At 30.6% G+C, this 26,490-nt stretch overlaps 1 protein-coding gene across 14 annotated transcripts in view; it reads left to right on the forward strand.

Moving 5' to 3' along the window:
* LOC127732641 (dedicator of cytokinesis protein 9-like) overlaps positions 1–26,490 on the forward strand; it is a 401,298-nt gene that overhangs the window by 49,642 nt on the left and 325,166 nt on the right. For 5 of the 14 annotated variants that reach the window (XM_052241743.1, XM_052241742.1, XM_052241731.1 and 2 more), the window contains 16 exons: positions 2,277–2,455; positions 2,614–2,881; positions 3,343–3,454; positions 5,904–6,040; positions 7,946–8,012; positions 10,612–10,665; positions 11,391–11,539; positions 12,507–12,631; positions 13,210–13,347; positions 13,643–13,825; positions 14,352–14,465; positions 16,035–16,052; positions 18,017–18,055; positions 21,381–21,596; positions 22,412–22,469; positions 25,648–25,662. In XM_052241743.1, coding sequence (XP_052097703.1) covers positions 2,277–2,455; positions 2,614–2,881; positions 3,343–3,454; positions 5,904–6,040; positions 7,946–8,012; positions 10,612–10,665; positions 11,391–11,539; positions 12,507–12,631; positions 13,210–13,347; positions 13,643–13,825; positions 14,352–14,465; positions 16,035–16,052; positions 18,017–18,055; positions 21,381–21,596; positions 22,412–22,469; positions 25,648–25,662 — 1,872 coding nt within the window. Of the gene's footprint in view, positions 1–2,276; positions 2,456–2,613; positions 2,882–3,342; positions 3,455–5,903; positions 6,041–7,945; positions 8,013–10,611; positions 10,666–11,390; positions 11,540–12,506; positions 12,632–13,209; positions 13,348–13,642; positions 13,826–14,351; positions 14,466–14,861; positions 14,916–16,034; positions 16,053–17,461; positions 17,516–18,016; positions 18,056–21,380; positions 21,597–22,411; positions 22,470–25,647; positions 25,663–26,490 lie in introns of all 14 variants that reach the window. The other 9 variants (XM_052241735.1, XM_052241744.1, XM_052241741.1 and 6 more) reach the window with 7 other exon arrangements.

Here is a 26,490-nt window from a genome sequence, read left to right on the forward strand (position 1 = left end):
GTTTGCCTATACTTCAAATTTTTAAATATGTGTTTAAAGAAGTTAATATTTTTGTAACATATTTCTTCAATTACACTGAACAGATTATCATATTTGGTCAGCAGTTTGACAGTGATAAGTTCTGTCCTGTTTTCCAATACTTTGAATTAAAAATTGGGGTATGTTTAGCAGCTTCTTGTCATTAACAGATTTTTATGACCGAATCTAGAGAATATTTCAGAAAGCTCATTTGTTTGGATGTAGTATGAATTTGCCAACAGAAAACACTTTTGTTATTTTATTGCCATAACTATATATAGCTTTTGTAGCCATAAAGTTTCTTTTCTGTATTGTCCTATTTTGATGACCATTAAATAAAAGTTTTCTTTTAGATGATAAAAGTAAGATTTCTTTATAAAAGAGTGGAATTTAGAATTTTTGTATAAAACTTTTTAGGTTTTCAAGAATGTTTAGTTATTACAATTAATTGTCTATTTCAAAGAACTGTCTCCTCGCTCAAGTAAGAAAGTTACAAATACATTCAAATTTAAAAATAAGTTATGAATTTACTGAACTTAGTTCAGATCAACTTTTGACATTGTGGTATGTTTAGAATGGTGGATGGATACTTGCTTACATGTTTTACCCTACTATATTCATTATGTGCCTGTCCCAAGTAAGGAGCTTTTAATTCAGTGGTTGTCGTTTGTTTCTGTCTGTCTAGGGTATGATTTGTGCTTTCTAAGACATTTCCAAAAATTTTGCATTTTGCTTTTAACCACATTTCTGATGATTATTTGGAGATTATTTAAGTGAAACAAATTCTGCTATATAACATGGTAATAAGGTAGCTAACCTTTCATAGTATGAAAGTTAAAAATGTTTAATTTTTAACTTGATTAGAAAGCTTATGTATTGAATGGATTGTGTGGTTTTGCTGTTATGAAATGAGTTGAACTATAAAATATTTGTGAATATGGATGCAGTTGTACAATTGCTATTGTTGAAATAAAGGAACTTCTACAGAATTTGCCAACACTATTCTTTTACAGTTTTAAAATATAATACTTTTCAGGAACATTTGTAGTTGAATGTAAATATATTGATGTTTACAAATGAACTTTCAGAAACATCCATTTTTGATAGTAAGATATTTTCTTTTGATTGTATTAACAATAGCAAATTTGACTTTTTAAGTTGATACTTGAAATAATGTTTTCATAACATTTTTATGTTTTGCTTAACATATTACCAGATCCCAAAATTTAATTTTCTGAAAGCTCATGATTTAATTAATTTGTTGAGTTTTAAGAGAGCTTTTCATAACAATATGGTTGGTGCTCTTTTCATTTAGTGTTATTCAAGTTTTGTTAGTATTTGTTAATGAGGTATGCATGATTTATGCATGTATTTATTTCTTGAGAATTAACAGTAATTCAATAAACAAGACATTATCTGTTGCTGTTAAATTGTATGATTGTCATATTAAAGTAAATATATTGGTAAATTTATATACAAAGGTATTGAGTTATATCATTTGACATAAACTGGTAAATTCAAAGCTATAAGTGCATGTAATGTGGAATAAGGAGCTCTATATTTGCTAGAGTGCTGAATACATGATTTTTGGTTAATATTTGACATATTGACAGGAAAGCTCAGGTTTATAAAGATTTGTCCAATCTTCAAGTTGTTAAAATTGGGCTAAAACTGTACTGACCACCGAAATCACTGAAACATTTTATTCTGTACAAAAAATAATTTCAGATAAAATCTTTGAATAGGATAACACAAAAATTATTGATTTTATATTTAGGAAATTAAGTTCTGTTTAAAAAAAAAAATCAAAAATAAACATGCAATATTGCTATCCATTCTGAAATCCTCAATCTAGACTTTTACCAAGAATGCCAATAATAATGTTGTTGACTATTGTATAATAAATTGTACAAAGAAATCTACAGGAAATATTTGGTACTATATTATTATACTTCTTGTTGTATATAAATAATTTTTCATTTCTTAGTGTTTTAAAGTGAAAAGAATACTAGAATTACAATAAGTGATCTTAAATAAACATAATTTTACGACTACTATTTACTGTTAAAAGGGCAAAATAACCTACAAATATTCAATGAACACACTCAGTGCCACACATTTTTACAAGTCAAAACTAGGATTTTGACAAAATTAATGAAACAATTTTCTAAAGTTAGCCGAATCTAAAAGTTCTGTAAACGTATATTTTATAAACATATGTAAATCTTATATTAAATTGACAATGAAATTGATTTTAGATTTGAAGTGTGATTACACCCTATCAGATGAATATAGGAAAAACCATTACTTAGCAGGACTTTTGTTGCATGAGCTTAAAATGGCACTGAATGAACCACGGGACATACGAAGAATTGCAATACTGATGTTACGGAACCAGTTAGCAAAACACGCATTTGATGACAGATATACCTCCAAGGTAAATATTTTGAAATACTAAATGGTAAGTATTATAGCACAACCAATTCATTGTATTAATGTCATGAACTTATGGCATGGCTTGCTTTGGGACATGGTTAGTCATTTTTGTTTAATTTTGCCATTTAAACAGCTTTTGTATGTTAAATTTTATTTCAGTCACAGCAAGGAAGAATAGCAGCACTATATCTACCAATCATATCCATCCTTATGGAACATAAAAGACACCTGGTGGATGAACCGGGCAATCCTAAAGTAGTAGCTCCACCTCCTCCTCAGCCTATTCACATGGTCAATGGTGATTCGGCAGTACTGCGGCGTGACAGTCGACCTGGAACACCACAGACATCACACAAATCTGTGACCTTTGACACCACACCACTCAGGGACTCCAAAGTGTTCGCTCTGATTGCTGGAAATACAGGAAGTAAGATACATCTTTTTCTGTTTATTATCAAGTAGGAATGATAAAACTACACAAATGAGTAGTATAAATACAACATGTTTTTTAAACTTGAAAATTAGTTTTTTTTATGAACTTGAATTTAAGGAATTGTAACAACATGTGCTTCATTGTATTTAAGATCAAAAAAGTATAATTATGTACTACCGTTGATTCATTATAATTCGTGGGAAGCTATGGGTAAACCATAAATTTAAATAGCAACAAAGTACACATTTTCTATGGGCTTGTATGCACACTTTTGACCAAACATCGAAATCAAATACCCACGAAAATAAGGGTTTTCCTCAATCCATGAAAATGGGTCCCCTCGAAAAAAAATGAATCTACAGTATTCAGAATTTATATAATATAGTCAATTTTAAAAACAAATTGAGATATCAATCAAATTGACAACCGATTTGCATTTCATTGTTTTGTTTTAGCACCAACACTCAGTCTTCCAGATGGACAAGGTTTAAATGGAAGTACAGGTTCACTTGCCAGAAGTGGGACATCTTCTGATGAAGACACTGGTAAAGAAAAGAAACATAAAAGGTAAAAAACCTAACAAGAAAATATTCATTTGATACATTTATTTTCGTGGATACCAACTTTCGTGGATGTAGGAAAAATTGTGTTTTTGTGGATATTAGATTTCATGGTTTTGCCACAGTCCGCATACAAACCTATAGAAAGTTTGTGCTTCATTGAGAATCTAAATTCGTGGTTTACCTATACCAAAGAAATCCACAAATAATGATGAAGCCACAGTAAACAACATATTAATTATCATTGAACAAACTAAGTATATGGGATATATAGGAAACACCCTGAGTATCCATCCATCCTTTTGTGTCCATGTGCCTTATAAATGCAACTCCTCCTAAATGGTAAGATGGATATTGATGAAACTTTACACAGTAGTAAATCACTACTTGAGGATGTGCACAAAGGAAAATCATCCTTATCAAAAATGTTAAAGGGTAGATAATTCAATAATACAATATGTGGTAATGGTCTCTCATAAGCTCATCTCCTCCTAAAAAGATAGCTGGATATTGATAAAACAGTACTCAATTGTAGAACACTAAATGAGATATGCATAAAGTAGTATTATCCTTGTCCTACATTTTAAAGGGGAGCTAATCAAATTTTCAACATTGCATATATGTTTAATAAGATGTAAGCATAACGCCTCCTAAACAACCAGATGGAAATTGAAGAAACTTTACACAAATATTTATCATGTCCTAGATGTCGAATAGGACTCTGTGTTCTAGACTAAAATTGTTTTTGCTTTGTTTCCTTTCTTTGTAAATTTGTATAGACATAGTCATTTATATTTTTAATATACTTTAGTATTGCTGGGTGTGGGGTATTCCATTATGAGTTAATTACATTTCTAGTTTTATTTGGTAGACATTTGGTTCCATTAAAACGTTAAGACCCGCTGCAATTGTTTGCACCTGTCCTAAGTCACAAATCTGATGTTCAGTAGGTGTTGTTTGTTGATGTGGTTCATAAGTGTTTCTCGTTTCTCGTTTTTTATATAGATTAGACCGTTGGTTTTCCCGTTTGAATGATTTTACACTAGTAATTTTTGGGGCCCTTTATAGCTTGCTGTTCGGTGTGAGCCAAGGCTCCCTGTTGAAGACCGTACTTTGACCTATAATGGTTTACTTTTATAAATTTTGACTTGGATGGAGAGTTGTCTCATTGGCACTCATACCACATCTTCTTATATCTATATATGTTTTAGTGATAAAGCATTTTGATATTAAACAGTAAAAAAAAGTAAAAAATTCAGCAGTAGTTTGCCAATCTCTTAAAGCACCCACATGAACTTTGTAACACCATCTAATGCTTTTATTTTTTTACTTCAATTTGAATAGTTTAATACAATAAAAATATGTCTATTTTGTCATTAGTGGTGAGGAGATAAAACGATACCATTATATCAGGTAACAGTGCAATATATATGTGTATGTGTTGTTTTTCCCCACACAAGAATTTGTAACGCATAATTTTGGTGGCAGACTTTCAGTAGTTGGAATAAGGGAGATAAATCCTTAATCTAGACATTAATCAAAGGAGAAAGTGTTGATGTCAGCTATCCTATGTACCACATTGTAAATATGGAGCTTGTACACAATATCAAAGTAAATTTGAAAATGTTAAGGTACATTCAGTCATAAGTTATACATTCAAATTAAATTTCTTCAGATTTTTTGTATCATTAGATAACATTTGCTCCTCTTTAATATATAGTTATGAGGGTGGAAATGTTTCTCATGTTTTCTGCAGTACACTATTAGTTATCTATGTTATTGTTTGGCATATATTTGGATGGAGTTTTCTTACATTTAAATATAAAATATTACAAAAAAGTAATGATAAATGACAGATGCTTGTTTTTTCTTAATTCATGGATATGTTGTGTTGCTTTCTTCTGTAGTAAAATATGCACCACTACACAGCTAAGTATGTTTTCATTTTATAATGCTGTGATTTATTCAGCCTGCATTTTTGCTGTTGTTCATTTTATGGCAGTACCTGTCCCTAATTACACGCTAGTAAATTTATGTACATATATTTATGAACCTACTTAGGATGTTAGACTGTCATTTTTAGATTTCCACACATATAGTCCCATTTTTGAAATTTCTGATTGTTTTACTGTACAATGAAAGAAGATTAAGTAGTTGTAAGTTTTTAAGACACTTTTTTCTTCTTATTTAAATTTTTTTTTATTTTTAAATTTTGTTTTACAGTATGAAATTGTCCTGAAGAAGCAACTTAAGTGTGAAACATGTCGGCCAAAATCATCAAATAAACCTGCTGTAATTGAGGGTTTTGTGGTCTTGTATGATAAATTATTTAATTGTTATAGAAAAAAAAACCCCTAAAAATGTGTAAATATATGCATATATGTGCTTAGATTTAAATGTAGAGCTATAATTTTGAAAAAAAATGAATTGAGAATGAATTATTTGATGTATTTCAGATCTCCATCCAGTTCTAATGTATCTAATACTGGAGCAATACCAACAAGCTACTTATATAAATATCAGAAGTTAGACATCATTGAAATCAAGGATTTATTATTATGTTTTATTTCTGTTATAAAACATCTACCTGAAGGTAAATTATATAGATACTTTATAAAACATCTACCTGAAGATAAATTATATATTTACACCGGTACTTTATAAAACATCTAACTGAAGATAACATATATGTTTGACTCGGATCAATGTCCGATCTCTAATTGACGTTCGTTCCTCGATTCGACATCCAAATCTAACGTTACATTCTCAAATCAGTGTCCAATATTTTGACCCTCTAATCAACGTCCAATGTGACATCATGTATTGCCAAAACGATGTTTGATCGCTTGTAGTCTTCTCCAATCGATGTCCATTATCAATGAATAATAAATTACTGCACATATACATGTACAGTACATGTATAAGACTTTGATTGATTATGGAACATTCAAATGCGAAATAAAAGATGAATTTTGGTATTTATAAAGTTATGACGTCATTGCAGAAAGTCCATAAAACTGACGTCGATTAGAGAAGCCAAAAATTAGACGTTGATTAGAGAGACATAAAATTGGCAGTCGATTTTGAATCTTATTTAATTATGACATCAGATTTGGACGTCGATTTGAGGAACGAACGCCGATGAGCGACCAGACATCGATCTGAGTCTTACATATATATACTCTATAAAAGACAATTTACATGTTAGACTAGTGGTTCACATGGTAGGGATGAATACAGCAAAACAAATGTGGCTGTATTAATTATTCAGCAGTTTGTTTTTTTCTTATTAAACAGTAACCTAGTAATCTGATGACTTTATTTTTAAAAAGTCCACATTGTCATCCCTCAATAACATGGTAAATCATTGTTTCCTGGTCTACAATATTTTGATCTAAATCAGGAGCCATGAATAATATAGGAAAATGAGATGTGAATGCCAGTCAGATTACAACACACAAAACATCAGTATCTTAATATTAAGGATGTTCACCTCTAGGAGCAAAAAATTTCTAGAATTAAACTTTTTTTCTTAACCTGATTTTTGGGTTTATATGACTGTAACAAAGTAATTGATGAAGAAAAAATCATATGGTGGTGCACTTCTTTTTTTGCTACGGCCATTTGAAAGTACCCATTTTTAATGATTTTTCCATTTTTCATCAATTTTTAACCATTTTTGGGCTATTATCATGAAAAAAACAGTTTAATAATTTTTTTTCTAACTTTCACTAATGAAGAAGTGGACCAATCTGAATAAATTTAACATAAAAGAAACTATAGGTTGGTGTTAATATTAGAAGTTTTTATACAATAAAATTTTGTTGCTTTTGTGTCAAATTGACCATGCTGTCAATTTTGTAAATTTGTTATTTTCTTTTTTTTTTTTTTAGAAAAAAAAAAGCATATTATTTCAACTTCTTTGTCATAAATGCTTGAAAAAATACCTATCTAAGAATTTTGAAAGGAAAAAATTGATATGGGATGTACATATTTTTGGTAAAATCATTTCTTTGTACCTCTCACCCATTTTCTCAATATTTTGGATGATGACACTCACTGAATTGGTTATAAAATTTGAAAATTTAATTTCTTAAAAACTACTAATTATCAGTACACAATTTTCTCACAGAGTTTAGTTTGATTGTAATATTTTTTAAATTCATTGATATTTTCCACTTGTATCACAAGTTTTGGAAATAATTCCAGAACAAGATTTCAACCAGACTGAAACATCAGAAGAATACATCCTTAAGTGAGTTTGGGGAGATCTACTTAATTGATTTTGTATTGCTTCATTGATATCTTCTTATATTTTAGTTGAACTTGCAAAATGTTGCAGGTTAAATAAGTCTCATAGCCAAGAATAATATGTTTACCAATGAGAAAAGCATATGTTAGTTTTGTAGTGTCTCTGTTGTATACATAGTTTAAGTACTAAAATGAGTATTACTAAAAATTACTAAAAAAGTAATAAGAAACTTTTTTTTTATTTCAGATATACTTCTTGGCTGGTTCAACAATTCATCAGAATTTGACATCATAGATTTCTTTGGCATTTTAGAGTAAGCATGTTATAAAATTATCACCGAAGAAAAATGAAAGAAATGTGAAGTAAATATCAATAAAATAAACATCTTACAACAAATCATGAACATGCAATATACATTATGTTTAGTAATAAATAGGCACTTTACCATAGCTTAATTTATTTTTCATGCATATAAATACAAATACATAAAAGATACTATTTGCTATACTAGTTAAGGACCAGTTACCGTTTCCATGGTTTCTAGGCATTTTTTGTAATAACGGATGCATTGTATGAATTGTACTGCTATTAGCTGCAGACACATATTTTTGCTTCATATTCAAAATCTTTGTTTTGGTTGATCCGTTTGAGATAATGAAATTCCAAGTTTTTCGTTTTTATAACACTTTGTGGGAAGATAGGCATGGGACATGACATCATTACTTTATGACATCCTCATTTTTAGAAAACGTACTGTTTTCAAATACATATTATATCAAAGCTTGCTTCAGAACACAAATTTCTTTCATAAGAATAAGGACAGATTTATAAATTTGAAAATCATATACTTTGCTCTCCTTCAATGCAGTATATTTGTTGATCTCAAGTGATATGATTTATGACCAGTTCAGACTTTGCGAAAGGAAGAAAAGATTTAGAATGTACTGACATAATGACTATGTGCTTGGTTAATTTAGCACAGAACCTTATTGTTCTATTACAGAAAAGCATTATATGACGTAAATACTCATATAAAGTGGAAATATCTATCATTTAGTGAGTAGATACTTAAATGACGGTAACTGGTCCTCTTAACCATAAAATTTCATGTCAAAATCGGCACTCTAGTTTTCCGATTTTTGTCGTTTATAAGATAATGTAAAGATTGAGTGTGTGGTGTTTAAACTAATTTTTGGTTACCCTTTTTATGTTAAAAGAGTTTTTGTCGAGCCTGCGACTTTTGTCGCAGAAAGCTCGACATAGGGATAGCGATCCGGCGGCGGCGGCGGCGGCGTTAGCTAACTTCTTAAAAGCTTTATATTTTAGAAGATGGAAGACCTGGATGCTTCATACTTTGTATATGGATGCCTCATGTTATGAAGTTTCCGTCAGTCACATGTCCAATGTCCTTGACCTCATTTTCATGGTTCAGTGACTACTTGAAAAAAAAGTTCAGATTTTTTGTAATGTTAAATTCTCTCTTATTATAAGTAATAGGATAACTATATTTGGTATGTGCGTACCTTGCAAGGTCCTCATGCCCGTCAGACAGTTTTCACTTGACCTCGACCTCATTTCATGGATCAGTGAACAAGGTTAAGTTTTCGTGGTCAAGTCCATATCTCAGATACTATAAGCAATAGGTCTAGTATATTCGGTGTATGGAAGGACTGTAAGGTGTACATGTCCAACTGGCAGGTGTCATCTGACCTTGACCTCATTTTCATGGTTCAGTGGTTATAGTTAAGTTTTTGTGTTTTGGTCTGTTTTTCTTATACTGTATGCAATAGGTCTACTATATTTGGTGTATGGAATGATTGTAAGGTGTACATGTCTAGCTGGCAGGTGTCATCTGACCTTGACCTCATTTTCATGGTTCAGTGGTCAAAGTTAAGTTTTTGAGTTTTGGTCTTTCTTTCTAATACTGCATGCAATAGGTCAGCTATATTTGGTGTATGGAATGATTGTAAGGTGTACATGTCTAGCTGGCAGGTGTCATCTTACCTTGACCTCATTTTCATGGTTCAGTGGTCAAAGTTAAGTTTTTGAGTTTTGGTCTTTTTTTCTAATACTATATGCAATAGTTCAACTATATTTGGTGTATGGAAATATTTTATGATCTATATGTCAGTCACGCAGGTTTTATTTGACCTTGACCTCATTTTCAAGGTTCATTGCTCAGTGTTAAGTTTTTGTGTTTTCGTCTGTTTTTCTTAAACTATAAGCAATAGGTCAACTATATTTGTTGTATGGAAGAATTGTTAGCTGTACATGCCTGCCTAGCATGGTTCATCTGACCTTGACCTCATTTTCATGGTTCATTGGTCAATGTTTAGTTTACTTGGTTAATGTTAAGTTTATGTGACAGTTGTAATAAAGATTTATATTTAGGACTATCAACATAATATCAATGATTAGTAAAGAAGGCGAGACATTTCAGCGTGTGCACTCTTGTTTCAACAGGAGTTCCTGTAAAAAAATATTTTATAAAACTAGGAAATTTGAGACAATAACTGGTACCGAACCAGTAGTTACATGGAGACATTTTGAACAAATAAAAATTTTACTTGGGTTATATTTTAAATTATTAACAAAGATATGAATTCTGTGAATTGTTGTCTTGAAAACGACTTTATAATCAGAAGCACATATCATTGGAATAAGTATTTTATAACGTTTTTATGTTACTAGTAAGGAAGAAAGAATGTTAATTAAGCATTTGCTCAGCAGGAGGTAAGTAAAATAGCTTTAAAATTATGAAGTTTTCATGTCTTTTTTAATTCTAATAATGTAAAATATTGAGATTCTGTGATGATAATAATGATTCTTACTCTTCAGGTGTATAATATATCAAAGATATGCATTAAAATGTTGTAAGATTTGTATTATGAGGCTTATTTGACTTTTTCCAGGACATGTTTGCATCATTTCAAGTATCAGGGTAGAAAGAAGATACATGATCTCAGGTATATATATATATCACTTAATTACATACAAGTATCAGGGTAGAAAGAAGATAAATGATCTCAGGTATATATATCACTTAATTGCATGGCATAAATTATCATATTCCAGTAAAGAAGGAGACATACCTCAACTGGTGTTGTTTGATAAGAAGAGTGATATTATGTTGCTGTTTTAATTATGCGCCTGCTCTTAGAAGCGGCGGTATAAAAAAAGGGGTGGGGTGTTGTTTCACCAATCCATTGGTCTGTCTGACTGTTGATTCTTCTGTCCCAATTATGTATCTACTACTGCTCCTGAACCGTTTGGAGATTTGTGAAACCTTTACTTATACTCACATGATGTACTTTTGTGCCTCCAATTTAATTTTTTTATCTGAATGATTTTTAGGGTTTACTTGGGCATTACATGGTACTTTTATATCGGAACACTAAAATACACATCTGTAACCCCTCTCCTTTTATACTCTTAATCAGAATATAATGAACCTTTCTCAGAATTTTACCACATAATGCATGTGGACCTTATAATATTTTTTTATCAACATTAATTTTTGGGGTTTCCCTCTGCAAATAAAGACTTTGAAAGGGGCAGGTGGTTGGTATCAGTATAGGTTTGCAGCATGGCTGGCTGAACCTTTAGTTATTTAAAAGCTAAAAGCTAATTTAGTACTTTCAGTTGTTCCTATACAGATAATAGTACATTTTGATTACTGTTTTTTTTCCAGCATTATAGGGGACAGCAGAAAAGCCTTGACCATGCCTAATAGTAGACGATCTATGCCTAGTATAATACCTGTAGGAGGGAGCATGAATGCACGGACATACAGCCAGTATAGTGATCTAGATTCTGAGTCTGGTACTTTGCCCTCACATGGTCAGTATAAATTAAAGGTCGTTCAGGTCATAAATTTTACCTTTGTTGTACATTTGTATTATCTTCACTTATGCAATTTATATCACTGATTAGAGAAAAGGAATTTATTTTGAATATTATTTATTCTAAGAGTAAGCATTTCCATGGAAGACTTTGCAAAGTGGAGATGAAAACCATGTGTATGTTCTAATAATTAAATGATTTTATAATATAAATTACACATCTAATTTAAAGTATATTTACAGTATATGAAGTCAAAAGATGGTTGTGCTGCAGTTAAATGTTTGTTGAAATTAATGGACCTAAATTTTTTAATGAATATTACAAAGGATTTTTTTATGATCTATTATGATTGCCTTTAGATCATAAGGGCCTTGCCAACTTTCTTTGGGTGCCCCTGAAATAATCACTTTGTCTGTCCATTCATAAACACTTTCTATAGACAAATGATTTTTATAGGTGTTATTATTTTGTCAAAGAAAATATTTGCCAACTATGAACACACAATTCATTCATGCTTTGCTATTACGGTGACATGGTTATATATTTGTCAAAGTAACACAAAAAAATATGGAAGAAACAATCACATTGCAGTTTGCTTTGTGTTTAATTGCAGTCTTTACACCATTGATTTATCATTCATAAGGTGGTATTGCTTGCCAATGAGACAAGTATCCACCATATACATTGTGGTATTGCTTGCCAATGAGACAAGTATCCACCATATACATTGTGGTATTGCTTGCCAATGAGACAAGTATCCACCATATACATTGTGGTATTGCTTGCCAATGAGACAAGTATCCACCATATACATTGTGGTATTGCTTGCCAATGAGACAAGTATCCACCATATACATTGTGGTATTGCTTGCCAATGAGACAAGTATCCACCATATACATTGTGGTATTATTGTATCTTAATTTATTGTGCTTAGATTACTTTTATACTATTTATGCTTTATAGCACCATCAACAGTCTCCTCATCAGAAGCAGATGCATTAATCAAAGCTTTACAGGAGGCTAACATGTCAACAGAGGTTGGACTTGCAGTCTTAGATATACTTAGTCTATACTGTAACTTTTTCAAGGTAAGTTGATGCTTTCTTATGATGCAATGGGCATATTCAAGTTTGTTTAGAGAAGGGCAAAGTTGAGCATTTACACTCCTTCAAAGAAGGATAAAATTGATAAGGAATTTACAAGTGGCCTAAAAGTTTGTCAAAATAATCCATTCCTTTGAGTAGATAAGGAAAGGTAACATTAGATCAGATGGTTTAAGTGTTGGAGGTGGAAAATTTAGTTTTGGCTTTAATGTATAACTTCAATACAGCTTGAGAATTTGATAAGTCAAAGGTGTAATAAATTTACTTATTACTGAAGACCTTTCCAATTGAAAACACCATTAAGATGATATCTCGAGGTATCGCTTTTTATAGGGAAAGAAAGGTAATACTTGTATGCTGATCCTAAGAAAAATGTATTTTGGACATGTTACTACAATGGACCAGCTAATTTCCTCAGGGGAATTCTGCAAATTGGATTATTACTTGTTCTTTTTTCAGCTAGTATGTAAAATGCTTTACATTATTAATTGTTTTCATATCTCATAATGATTTCTGCTTTTGCCAAATAAACAAAAATGATTGATAAATTTTCACTTTTGCAGAAAAATTTAGAGTACAAGGATGGTGACAACAGCTTGATGCAGAGAGTATTTGATCTCCATCTCTACTTCTTACAGCATAGCCAATCAGAAACATTACAGAAACATGTGTTTGCTGCATTAAGGCAGTTTATCAGAAAGGTACATTGTCATATGTAAAAATCTTGTCTGCAAGTCATAAAACATGAAAGAGGATTACCGTTTGTTGTTTTCGTGGTGCAGCTTTTGAATTATCGATTGTTTTAGAGACTTTTGCCTATGAAATTGATAGCATTAATTATTCACATAAAATAAATATAGGAAATTTTCATGGTAAAGCAAAAATAATGACAACAAATCGTTAAATTTTTAATGTTGTCCTAATTTTTTACTTGTTGATATACTGTTGCAAGATTAATAGACAAAACTGTTTTGTAAAAATACTTAATACTTTCAGTTTGAGAATGTTCTGTACCGTGGCAATGCAAAGCTTTGTGGAGACCTTTGTTATGAAATACTGCGTAGTTGTAACTCCAAGCTTTACTCCACAAGGAAGGAGGCCTGTGCTTTACTCTATTTACTGATGAGACAGAACTTTGAACATACTAAAAAGAAAAGTGTTATTAGAGTGCATTTACAGGTAAGGAATAGAGCATATAGATATTTTATTCAGGGAAGGCATTAACATTGAGTTTGAAGAAAACATTTTGTTTTGCAAGGATGGAGTTAAACTTGAAAAAAATTATATATTTTGCTAGATTCATTTGTAAAAGGTGAAAACTTAAATTGGACAATTTTATTGCAATTTCCAACACTACTTTTGATGTAACATTACAGTTGGTATTATAATTTAAATGTTTCAGAATCATACAGACACTACAGTTTAAGAGAACACTAACACCAATGACCTCTTGATCTGTTGCTCTTCTACAACAGTTTACTTTTCTAACATTAGAATATTTTAGTTTGATGGTACCAACTGCATTTATGTCTGATTTTTATTAGAATAGAAAGAGGGAAAACACCTCATCCAGGATCAGTTACAGTATGTCTATAATGAATTATTATGCATCATTTCGTGTGAGGAAGTTTTTCAGTTAGCTAACTAGATGTAAGGCTTATTCTTTAACATTATGATTTGATATATTTGATCTTTTTCTTGGCAGGTTATAATATCTGTTAATAAACTTATTGGTAATGTTGTTGGTCTAAGTAATTCACATCTACAAGAAAGTTTGGCTATGATCAACAGTTATGCCTCAAGTGACAGACAAATGCAGGTAAAAACATCCATTATGCTCTATTCTTTTGTGTGGGTTTCATATCTGAGTGGTTTAACTTTCTATTAAACTAAAATGACTGTAGTCTCTTCAAACATAGTTCATGTCATTTATAAAATAAAAACTTAAAATAACATAGATCTTAGATTAGTTTTTGATGAGAAATCTGATGGTAATCATGGGTTAAGTCAATTGCCTTGTGACGTAAAATGCTCTCTTTGATTTGCATAAGAATATAGTACTAATAGGAAATAAGGAATTTCAGATGATTAATGCTAGAAATGTAAAATGAATAGAAATGCATTTTATTATATTGTGTACATTTTATTTGTTTACACTAATCAAAATCTCACAACATCTCAAAGTAGTACTGATAAGAAAAGATTACAATTTTAGATGTTTGGACCATTTGTTGAATTTATGACAGGAGTTGCTAGAAATCGTCGGGAGGTATCAATAGATTTTAAATTGTATAATTTTCATTATGGTATCTGTGAATGACCTTATTATGTAAATTTATATGTATGATTGGTTTGCAAAGCTTCAGTCTTAAGTTCTAATGTCACTTTATTTTATCTGCATATATGTATTTTGAATGCATTATTTTCACTCCTAAAATATTTCTGTCATTTCTACTTTAATTCTCCATTTCTGCGCTATGGGTGGGGGCTAATATGTTGTTTCAATGAGTAGAGATTTTGTAGTTAATGGGTGTATATCTGATACCAAGTACCTTTCAGAACTTTCATTTGTTGTAACTATACCTCATGGTATGAAGCCAGGGTATATAGTTATTGACCTGGTCAGTTAGTCTGTAAGTCATCATGTCTGAAATCATAACTTCCATGTGTTGTAACTATACCTCATGGTATGAAGCCAGGGTATATAGTTTTTGACCTGGTCAGTTAGTCTGTAAGTCATCATGTCTGAAGTCATTACTTCCATTTGTTGTAACTATACCTCATGGTATGAAGCCAGGGTATATAGTTATTGACCTGGTCAGTTAGTCTGTAAGTCATCATGTCTGAAATCATAACTTCCATTTGTTGTAACTATACCTCATGGTATGAAGCCAGGGTATATAGTTATTGACCTGGTCAGTTAGTCTGTAAGTAATCATGTCTGAAATCATAACTTCCATTTGTTGTAACTATACATCATGGTATGAAGCCAGGGTATATAGTTATTGACCTGGTCAGTTAGTCTGTAAGTCATCATGTCTGAAATCATAACTTCCATTTGTTGTAATTATACCTCATGGTATGAAGCCAGGGTATATAGTTATTGACCTGGTCAGTTAGTCTGTAAGTCATCTTGTCTGAAACCATAACAGAAAAGATCACTGAAGATTCTTCTGTTTTTTCTTTACATAAGTAAAGACGTGCATGAGAAAAGATCAATATATCCAAATTTTTGAATTGCCACCCTTTATTACTATATAGCATAGGAATGCCATGAAATTGAAAATAACATACTTCAAAGTAAGAAGTTTGACTTGTATTTTTTTCCTTTCATAGGTATGTGTGACTTGTCTAGAACTTTCTAGTATTTACTAATTGTTGTTTTCAGAGACGTAATAAACAAAAGGTAGAGAAAGCGTCACACAGTTATATCATTGGCTCAGGGCTTCATGTAGCTAGATATATTAACAGTGAAACCTTAATGAACCAAAACCCAAAACTTACCATAATTTAAACAGATTTATATTACACTAGATTCATTGGATTTTTGTTCACACGAGACCCAAGTTTTCAAATTTTGATGCCTCATTTAGAACTATTAGGAAGTTACTACTTAATCAGTTTAATTAGATCCCTTTATTGCGAAAGAAATGATACTTTTCTACAGATTCACTTGAAGGTTACCTGTCGATTTAAACTTTTGCAAGTTCTTTTGTCCCATAAGTAAATACAATAGCTATTGTTCTCTGTGGAGTTTATTCAATGGGACCTTTAAATTTCTTCCAAGAGAAATCTATCACTAACTGATTAATTTACCTGAACAAAAAAATTATCTTTCAATGATGAAAATACTTGTACCAATATAATAAATAAGGACTCACAAAACTGCATGTGATGTTGTATTTATTTAATATCAATAATACATTTTCAATTTGTTCAATATAAATAGTGATTCAAAAATTAAAATTTGATTTCTGATCAAATTTTCAATATTTTACCTATTAAAATTTCTTCTTTTTTTGTGTGTTTGACAAATACAAACTTGAAAATGATGATGTTTAAATTAAGGCCTTCATAAATGTATTCTATAACTAAACAACCACAAAAAAACATGTAACTTCATTGGAACAATACTACATATTTTGTTAGAAATACAATTTTATAATTAAAACAGTGTTTATATTGAACAGATTGAAAATATATTATTGATAATGAATAAATACAAGTGTGAGTGTAAAACATGTATTTCAATGAACTATGAAGATAATTTTTTGGTCAGGTAAATTAATCAATGAATGAAAGATTTCTCCTAGAAGAAATTTAAAGGTCCCAATGAATAAACTACACAGAGAACATTAGCTATTGTATTTATTCAATGGGACAATAGAACAGACAAAAGTTTAAATACCTTGACCAAGGGCAAATGACTCTGTGGAAAACTTTCATTTGGTTGGCAATAATTTATTTTTATATTATTAGGTTTCAGATAGATTTCACTGTAGAATTAGACCAAAGATGCTTTTGAATGTTATAATCAAGAGAAGGTTTTTATACCAAACTTGAAGAATCTTATTTAATCATATTGAAATATAGCTGAAGTTTTCTTTCAAATTTGCTTTATCTATTATCCTCTTTTGGCCACAATTTTAAGTGTTTCACAAATTGAAACACTTTAGTTTTCTTGCAGTGTAAGACTGGTGTCAAATTTGCTTTAAGAATATTTGCTTTCAGACGTAATGTGCAATTTATCAGCCAATAAATAAATCATAACAAAAAGTATTAATGGGGAGGTAACTCTATGTTTATAATCTACAGACACAACTTGTGTTTTGCAAGAACAAATCTCTTGGACTTCATGCTGAACGGAGGGTAGGATATATACAGCTTACTCTCAGTATTATACATGTATACTGGGTTTTGGGGCATGAAAATTTAGAACTAATTTAGATTTTGGTTTTTTTTAGTTAAAACAAAAAAAACAATGGTAAAATGATTTTTTTTTTTTGCCTTTTTATTGGAGTTTTTATGTCCCAGAAATGCATGCCGTCTTTCCAGGTTTTAACCATACATATGTTGAATTAATCAATACAGAATTTAACTAAGACAATATTTCTTCTTACTGATTTATTGTCTATTGAACAACAGAATTAGTGCATGCATTTTATCATTGCCATTATCCCTAATTTTGATACTGTCAAATATTCATAATATTGTTTGTACATTTTTTACTATGCATCATACACCTCATATTTTTCACTTTCCTCATATCTTTCTTTGTTTATATAAAATATACAAAAATGTAAGTGTACTACTAACCAATCATAAATGTACAATATCAGCATGCCATATTATACTGTATAATTTTATCAGATGGACAGAAAATCAAAGAAAAAGAAAGTTAAAAGTGAGGTAAAGTGCATGAATTGACCTCAACCCAATATCTTAGCATTGCACTAAACAACTAATGCAAATAAAACTTTCTTCACTTTTCATTTAATATCACAATTATTTAAAATAACTAAAAGAATTGTCTTAAAGCTAATTTTTACATCTATTTATCTTCAGGTTTATACTTTATTCTTTATAAAAAAATTAGAATTAACTTCTTCAAACATAATTACATTGGTTTTAGAAATAGATCAATATCAAATTTCAGTTAATTTTTATTTTCTAATGTGTCTTCAAAATTAGTTTACCTTTTTAAGATAAAACATATACGTTAGTTCATGATAAGGAAATTTGATGGGCACAGTTATTTCTTGTCTAATCCTTTCACTAGATGTATGATATACTTTTGGAGCAGTGGTAACAGCTTTAGCAATAGCTAATATCTTTATCTCTTGCTCTCTCTGTCACCAATGTAAATCAAAATATGTATAAAGATTATTTAAGATGAGACCTTCAAATGCTCTAGTGACCAATAGTGAGATCTTGTGAGCCACTCATTGAACCTGACTTTGATCTCATTTCAGTGCTCTAGTGGCAAAATGAAAGTTTTATTAGACCTTGTCAGTCTCTTATTGACATCTAACTTTGACATCATTTCGGTGTTCTCTTTTCTGAGACCTTGTCAGCCAGTCATTGTCACCTGACCATGATCTTGTTTCAGTGCTTTAGTGACCAAGTTAAAGTTTTTGGATGAACTATGTATATGTTTTTGACCTTATTTTCACACTTCAGTGAGCAGGATAAATTTTTTTCTCACTTAGATCTAAGTCATAGTCACAGTATTTGAAAGGTCACCAGTGTTTCATACGTTACTTCATTTTAATTAGTATATAAGTTCTCTAAGATATGTCATCTCGTCTTTACTACATTTTTCAAGTTTAAGTGGTCATGTGAAGGTGTCTGAATTAGGTCTTTTCATCAGCAACTGATTATGACAGAAGTGATAAGCCAGTCATAGTCACCTGACCTTTGATTTCAGTGCTATAATGACATAGTATTCAGATGTGTTTGGTTTTTTTCTGTAACTATACATGGTAGGTCAACAATATTTGGTATGCTCGTTTATTTCACTATTTATACTTACCTGCATCAAACTTTTTACAAAAACTAGTTCAGTAACAGAAAAAATGCATTCCTTGTACAAAGTATATGTTCACAAAAATATATGACATGGCCTTGGTCTACTTTTCATGCTCCAGTAGTTGGGTAACGTTTTATGGATTTGATATGTTTCTCAGAAGTGTTCCAGACATTTCTACAATAGTTGGTATTTGCTCCAGTGAAATATGTCATTGCCTGGACCTTTAAGCATTTTGTAAAATTATTCAAATTGACATCATAAAAAAATGGATGCATTTGGTAAATGGATCCATTTGATCCTGTCATAATAAGTTTCCTCTTTTAACACTCGTTTGGAAGAATGTATTCTCCTGTTCATATCAAGCATATGGTAGTAGGCAACACTGTGTTGAGTTTGTATATTTTTGTAGATATCTATTAAAATCTAGAGAGTAAAATTACAGGAAGTAGGTCAATATATTACTTACAGACAGTTGGTTGTCTTCTACCAAAGGAATCAATTATCATTTCAACATATTTTAGTAAAGTAAGATTTAAATATTAACTCAATTTTGACAGGAGTTGCATCGATTTAGGCCTTAGCTAATTTTAAAAATATTAATTCCAGCTTGTTGCAGTTAATAGATTAGATATGAAATACTTATGATTTCAAAATTGTCCACTGTAAATTTAAGATTTGATATTTTGAGTTTAAACAAATTTGCCTTTATATCTGTAGCTAAATTTTGTTAATCGGCTTGGGAAAATTTGTGACTTATGTCTGTAAGCAGTAGCATAGGAGTGTTGTGAAAAAGTCAAAAGAGCAAAACAATGGCTTGATTAAGTAGGCAGTTCTAATTAGAAACAGAATAAAATGAATGGAGATTTCTAATGTCTATTACCTCCCTCTGACTAGCTTTTATTTGGCCGCCTGGTTTAAAAAGTGCATTATTTTCAAAAGCAGGAAGCTATTTCATTCTTGAGATGTTACCACAATTTTGCTATTCTAAACTTAATTTCTTGTTCGTAAAATGTTTTAGAAAAAAACTGTATTGCATATGAGGAAGTCTGTCTAGTTAATATTGTAGTAGATAATCAGCGTTTAATATGTTTTATCACTGACAATTGGCATGTACATTGGTCATCTATTTTTAAGCCTGACAGCATCTAGTTGAGTTTTTTTTAATATTTTTTAACATTTTTTGTTGTTAGTAGGAGTATCTAGCAAAAAGCATTGTCAAATGGATAGTCGCCTGTCAAATTATTGTAGTCTGCATTGTGTCTGCAAGTTAATTTGACACTGATAAACAGAAAACTTTTGTAAAAAGTAACCAAAGTCCATTGGTAGAGCAATATATGTATAATTTATCCAATAATTTGAATGTAGAAAAATATTCATCTGTGACTGAGCAACACATTAATTCATGAATGCTTATATATAGTGTTGTTAAAGCAAAAGTTCTTTTTTGTAACATTGACTTTTAATGTCAATATAATAGAAAATGCAAGGAACAATGCTTTTCCTTTGTATGTTCATTCAGTTGATGCAGCTTTGACAACATCTATTGTTGTTTAAAGTCAAAGGAGTGAAAATACAGAACTTATTTTAAATATTGATTTTTATATGATTGAGAAATCAAAGTATGTCATTGCAACCAATCCAGTTAAAAAAAAGATCACTTTTCAAAGTTATCTTTAGAAAAAAAAAAAATTTTACAAGTTAAAATTGTAATAGATTAAGGAGTTTTGATATAGTTGAATGAATTAGAAATCCATTCCAAAATAAGATTTAATAACTTTGATAAATAATGCATGAGTTCTGGTTTTAAGTGAAGGCTGTTACCAATATTTAGGTATATCCAGTTAATTTTTTTTATTGATAAAATTGATTTGCATAACAATAAATAATGTTGAAGATGAATTGTTCTATATACAATTAACTTTATTTTATTAAAAAAATATATCTGCTTTTCATGTATTAACTTTTTATGCCTGTATTTATGTTTCATACATGTGTGTCTGTTTCTCTAATTGTGAAACCAAACTTTTTACCTTGATTGTTTTGAAAAGTGCATGTTCTGTCAAATATATTAAGTGTGCTATTTCAAAATAAATGTTTCAAATATTTTGCAATTTTTGTATTCATAATTATTACTGTTTTAGAGCTGATGAGAGATTTTTTTCTAAAAAGGAAGTATAATGAACACTGTTTTACCTTTATTTATAGAAAAGTGGATTTCCAGCAGAGGTGAAAGATTTAACCAAAAAAATTAGGACTGTGTTAATGGCCACAGCTCAGATGAAGGAACATGAAAAAGATCCAGAAATGTTAATAGATTTACAGTATAGCTTGGCAAAGTCCTACGACAGTACTCCAGAATTACGTAAAACATGGCTGGACTCTATGGCAAAAATACACTTAAAACATAGGGATTATTCTGAAGTAAGTGTATTAAGTAATTGAAAAGACAGGGCCTCCGTAGTCGAGTGGTCTAAGTAGTCAAACTACTGTATCACTAGCCTGTCAACACTGAGGTTGTGAGTTCGAATCTGGCACATGGCAGGTGCTTTCAACTCCAATCTCAATTGACTAGGATTGTCAGTTTTCCTACAAAAGGTTTGTGGTTCTTTCTGGGCACTCTGGCTTCTTCCACCAATAAAAACTGACTTCAACGAAATAGCGCAATAGTGCTGAGAATGGCATAAACACTAATCATTCAGCCAGTCAATAATTGAAAAGGCTGTAAAATAAATGTATGATTGATATGTTGTCATTTAACAGTCAGATATAAATTATCATTTGTATAACTGAAACATGGTCTATATAACTGAACGTCAATTGAAAATACTGAATTCAAAAAAATAATATATTTACAATTATTATGTTGTTTAATATGCTGCATGAACTTTACCGTGCTTTCATGCAGAAGGTTGTGGTTCTCTCTGGGCATTCCGACTTCCTCCACCAATAAAAAATGAACGCTTTGATTTAGTCAATAGTGCTGAAAGTGGCATTAAACACCAAAATTAGTCAATCAATCAATCTTACTCAAAAAAGTTTGAATAAACGATATTGCTGTAAGTCCCATTTATATAGAAAAGTGTACAAATGTACTTTTATATTTTAGATTTGAGTGCCAGATATCATTGAAGGTTTTTAAGTTAACTTGACGCCGCACATTTACACTGAATAAACAGCATTTCATACCAGATCAAAACACATTATACAGTATGAAAGAACTTTGTTATGTTTTTCAGGAAGCACATTGTTTTATACATATAGCGGCATTGATAGCAGAATATTTAAAGAGAAGAGGTAAAACTTTAATCAATCTTTGAAATATGAATAAGCATTGTTCTAGAAAAAAAGTGGAAACTTATGTTGAAAACAATAAAATGTAAAAATGATTTTACCCACTTTGTTTGTGGTTCCATTCTAATTATACCCCTGTCGTAGGCAACGGGGGTCATTATGTGTTACCCTTGACCGTCCATCTTTCAGTCTTTTCATCCGTCCCATTTTCCTTTCAACACTTTAACTTAAGTTTGCCTTATGCAAATTTTATGAAACTCATACACAATGCTAAGAACCAAAACTCACAGACAGAGTTAGAATTTGAGCAGTGAGTCACTTACGGTTCTAGAGTTAAGCCCTTTATAACTTGAAAAATTGCAAAGCTTGAGGGGGGACATTCGTGTCCAACGACACATTCTTCTTTGATTTTATTTTGTTTGTATCAAGGTTTTTTGAGTTATTAATATTTTTTCTAGTTCCTGAAACTTTTAGGGGAAAATATACTCATCATTGTCTGTTTGTTTGCCTGAAAAAGATTTTTGCTGATAACCTTACAATAGTGTGAGCAATGGTTATCAGAGTTAGTTGATAGGAAAAACTGATGTCAAAAACATTCAAACGAATGCAGATTGAGAAAATCACACACTAGTCCTAATATAATTTACATCAATCTATGAATGTATATAATGTATATAGCAAATTTTCCAACTCTGTCAGTAATGACAAACTACAGATTAACCATAAGGGTTTGAAATACAAATGGTTTACAGATTCATTGTGATAACATGCTGAGTAAAAACAACACAGAAGAGTTAGGTGAAAATGAATTACATACATGTTTCTTAAAATGAAATGATTTAAAAAAAATTTGGTGGATATTTTATTTAGACGATTATGAAGGTATGTTTAATCAACTTGAAAAAATATATGAAACTTATGCATATACAAATTCTTTGAATCTCTACCTGTCTGCAAGAACTAAGTATTATGAATATTTTCTACCTAGAAAACCTTTGTAAAAATCTTAGATAGGGCTTAAATCATAATAAAATGCAGTTGTCCTTTAACGGTCATCCTTTAAACTCTTTTATGCTTTGACATTCTGCATGCAAGCATGCTCTACATTTTCATTGCTCTGGATATGAAAATGAACCACTTATTTACTGGTTCATCTGCCTCTTTGTTTTATATTGAGTACATATTTAAGCAGTACAATCAAAGATTGGTCTGAGGAATGTCTTGGATAGAAATAGACATCTGTATACAAAAAATTGTCACCCCATCCTTCATGCATGAATTATTTGGATGAAGTATATCCTTAACTAAAGGTCCTGATATATGCAGTTGAAAGTATTGGAGTGGTATATATTTCTAGACAGTTGAATATTTGAAATTTGACGTTTGAGAATAAGAGACTTACAAATTTTGTAACAATGAAACAAAGTAATAAAAAAATTTGTCAGTGACACATTAATAGTAATAAAGATTTATACATGTACAAAATTTTATTCAGTAACTTTTAGATTACATACATATTAAGTTCTATATCTGCACAATTCCAAACCAAAGAAGCTTTCTTCTAGTAAAATATATTTTTCAATTGCAGTTTTTAGCTCACCTTTCCAAAGGAAATGTGAGCTTTTGCCATCACTTGGCATCCATCGTCATCCGTTGTTGTCCGTTGTTGTCGTCGTCGTCCGTCCAGTATAAACTAGTTCAAACATCGTCTCCTCTGAAACTACTGAACCAATTCCAACCAAACTTAAGCTGAATGATCCTTAGAGTACCTAGAATAAAGTTTGTGTTTTATTTTCTGTTTCATCAAAAAGCATGGCCACCATGGCTAAAAATAGAACATAGGGGGTAAAATGCAGTTTTTGGCTTATAACTCAAAAACTAAAGCATTTAGAGCAAATCTGACACGGGGTAAAATTGTTCTACCAGCCCTGAAATTACAGATGAATCTAACAACCCATTGTTGGGTTGCTGCCACTAAATTGGTAATTTTAAGGAAATTTTGCAGTTTTTGGTTATTATCTTTAATATTATTATAGATAAAGATAAACTGTTAACAGCAAAAATGTTCAGCAAAGTAAGATCTACAAATAAGTTTTATTTGACCAAAATTGTCAATTGACCCCTTAAGGAGTTATTGCCCTTTAAGGACAATTTTACACAATTTGTTTATCATGTTTTCTAACTTAAAAAAATCTTCTCATCTGAAGCTACTGAACCAAATTAAACCAAACTTTAGCTGAATGATTCTTAGGTTATCTAGAATAAAGTTTATGTTTTATTTTCTGTTTCCTCAGAAAACATGGCCGCCATGGCTAAAAATAGAAGATAGGGTAAAATGCAGTTTTTGATTTATATCTCAAAAACTAAAGCATTTAGAGCAAATCAGACAAGAAATTAAAGATTAATTAGGTCAAGGTCTACCTGCCCTGAAATTATCAGCCAAATCGGGTATCTGATTTTAGGTTATTACCCCTGAGTTGATGATTTTAAGGAAATTTTACATTTTTAGGTTATTATCTTGAATATTATTATAGATAAAGATAAACTGTAAACAGCAAAAATGTTCAGCAAAGTAAGATCTACAAATAAATTGTATATGACCAAAATTGTCAATTGACTCCTTAAAGAGTTATTGTCCTTTAAAGACAATTTTTCACAATTTGTTCGTCTAGTTTGCTTACTTTAAAAAATCTTCTCCTTTGAAACTGCTGAATCAATTTCAGCCAAACTTGGGCTGAATGAGTTTCAGACTATCTAGTATAAATTTTGTATTGTATTTCCTTGTATGTCAAGACTAAAATGGAACATAGGGGTAAAATGCATTTTTTTGCTTTTGAAGAAAATTTGACAGATACAAAGAACATTTAAATGGCATGTTTAAGCCACTCATTAATTTATATTGAAAAGAAAAAATAATCATTGATGAAAGATTTAAGCAAAAAATAACAGGTGAGCGATTCAGGCTCTTGAGAGCCTCTTGTTTCATTACATAAGCTACAGAAAGTATATAAAAATCTTGTAAAATATGTTATATAAAAGCAACATACAAATTTAACAACAAATTGTATCAGGTAGGCTTGAGATTTTAACTTGAAACCCAAATATAGAAACATTTTAAAGCAGTTCCTAGCCAGACTTCTGCTTATCACTATGAAATACAGAACTAATAATTCTACTGTAGGAAAGTTAAAGTCCAGTAAGTTGGCATGGTATCTGTTCATGTTGTAATGTTTTTTTTATGTATTTTAGTAATTTTTTACTTTCATAAAACTGTTTACATTTGGACTTCTTGTTGTGAATTGATTTGTTTGTCAATATTTTGTCATCACCTACTTTTTTTTTAAGGTTTTTGTGTTTGCTTGAATGTTACATGGAAGTAGGCATGTTGTCATACATTTGTCTAAGTTTCATCTTTGTTGCTGTTCACCTTGTACAATGTATTTTGTAAGATGCCTCACCAGTAAATTGACTCAAGTTTGTAGTCATTATAATTTTTTTTTAACCTTTTGCATCTAAACATTTTTTAATGCCTGTGGTCATTTTCATGTGTGTATGCTCTGTTTTTCTGCTTTTTGGTTGGGTTGTTGTCTTTTTGACACATTCCCCATTTCCATTCTCAATTTTATGATATGTTATTTCGGAGAAGGTTGATTTATGTTTATATTGATTTTTATACAATTAAGTAGGCTTCATTTTGCGAATTTGTTAAGGAGCTGGTCAACATCTACTAGTATTTCATTTTAGCTTATGACTTTGACAGATAATTTTGTATTTTTTGTTCTTTGAAATTTGCTTGTGCTTGATTGTTTATATACCAGTTGGTATTTGTTTTTATAAAAGTTATTAAATATATGAAATGAAAGGAAATATAAAGGTGATCATCTACATGGAATAAAAACACTGGGAAACAGTGTCTGATGTTTAGAGAAACAATACATATATAATTGCTGATATTCATCTTGAAGGTTCTGATAAAGCCTACAATGAAGTTCTTTGCAATGTCGTAGGTTGATATAAATATTAT

This window comes from Mytilus californianus, unplaced genomic scaffold (assembly GCF_021869535.1).
Source record: "Mytilus californianus isolate M0D057914Y unplaced genomic scaffold, xbMytCali1.0.p SCAF_26, whole genome shotgun sequence".
Taxonomy (NCBI): Eukaryota; Metazoa; Mollusca; class Bivalvia; order Mytilida; family Mytilidae; genus Mytilus; species Mytilus californianus.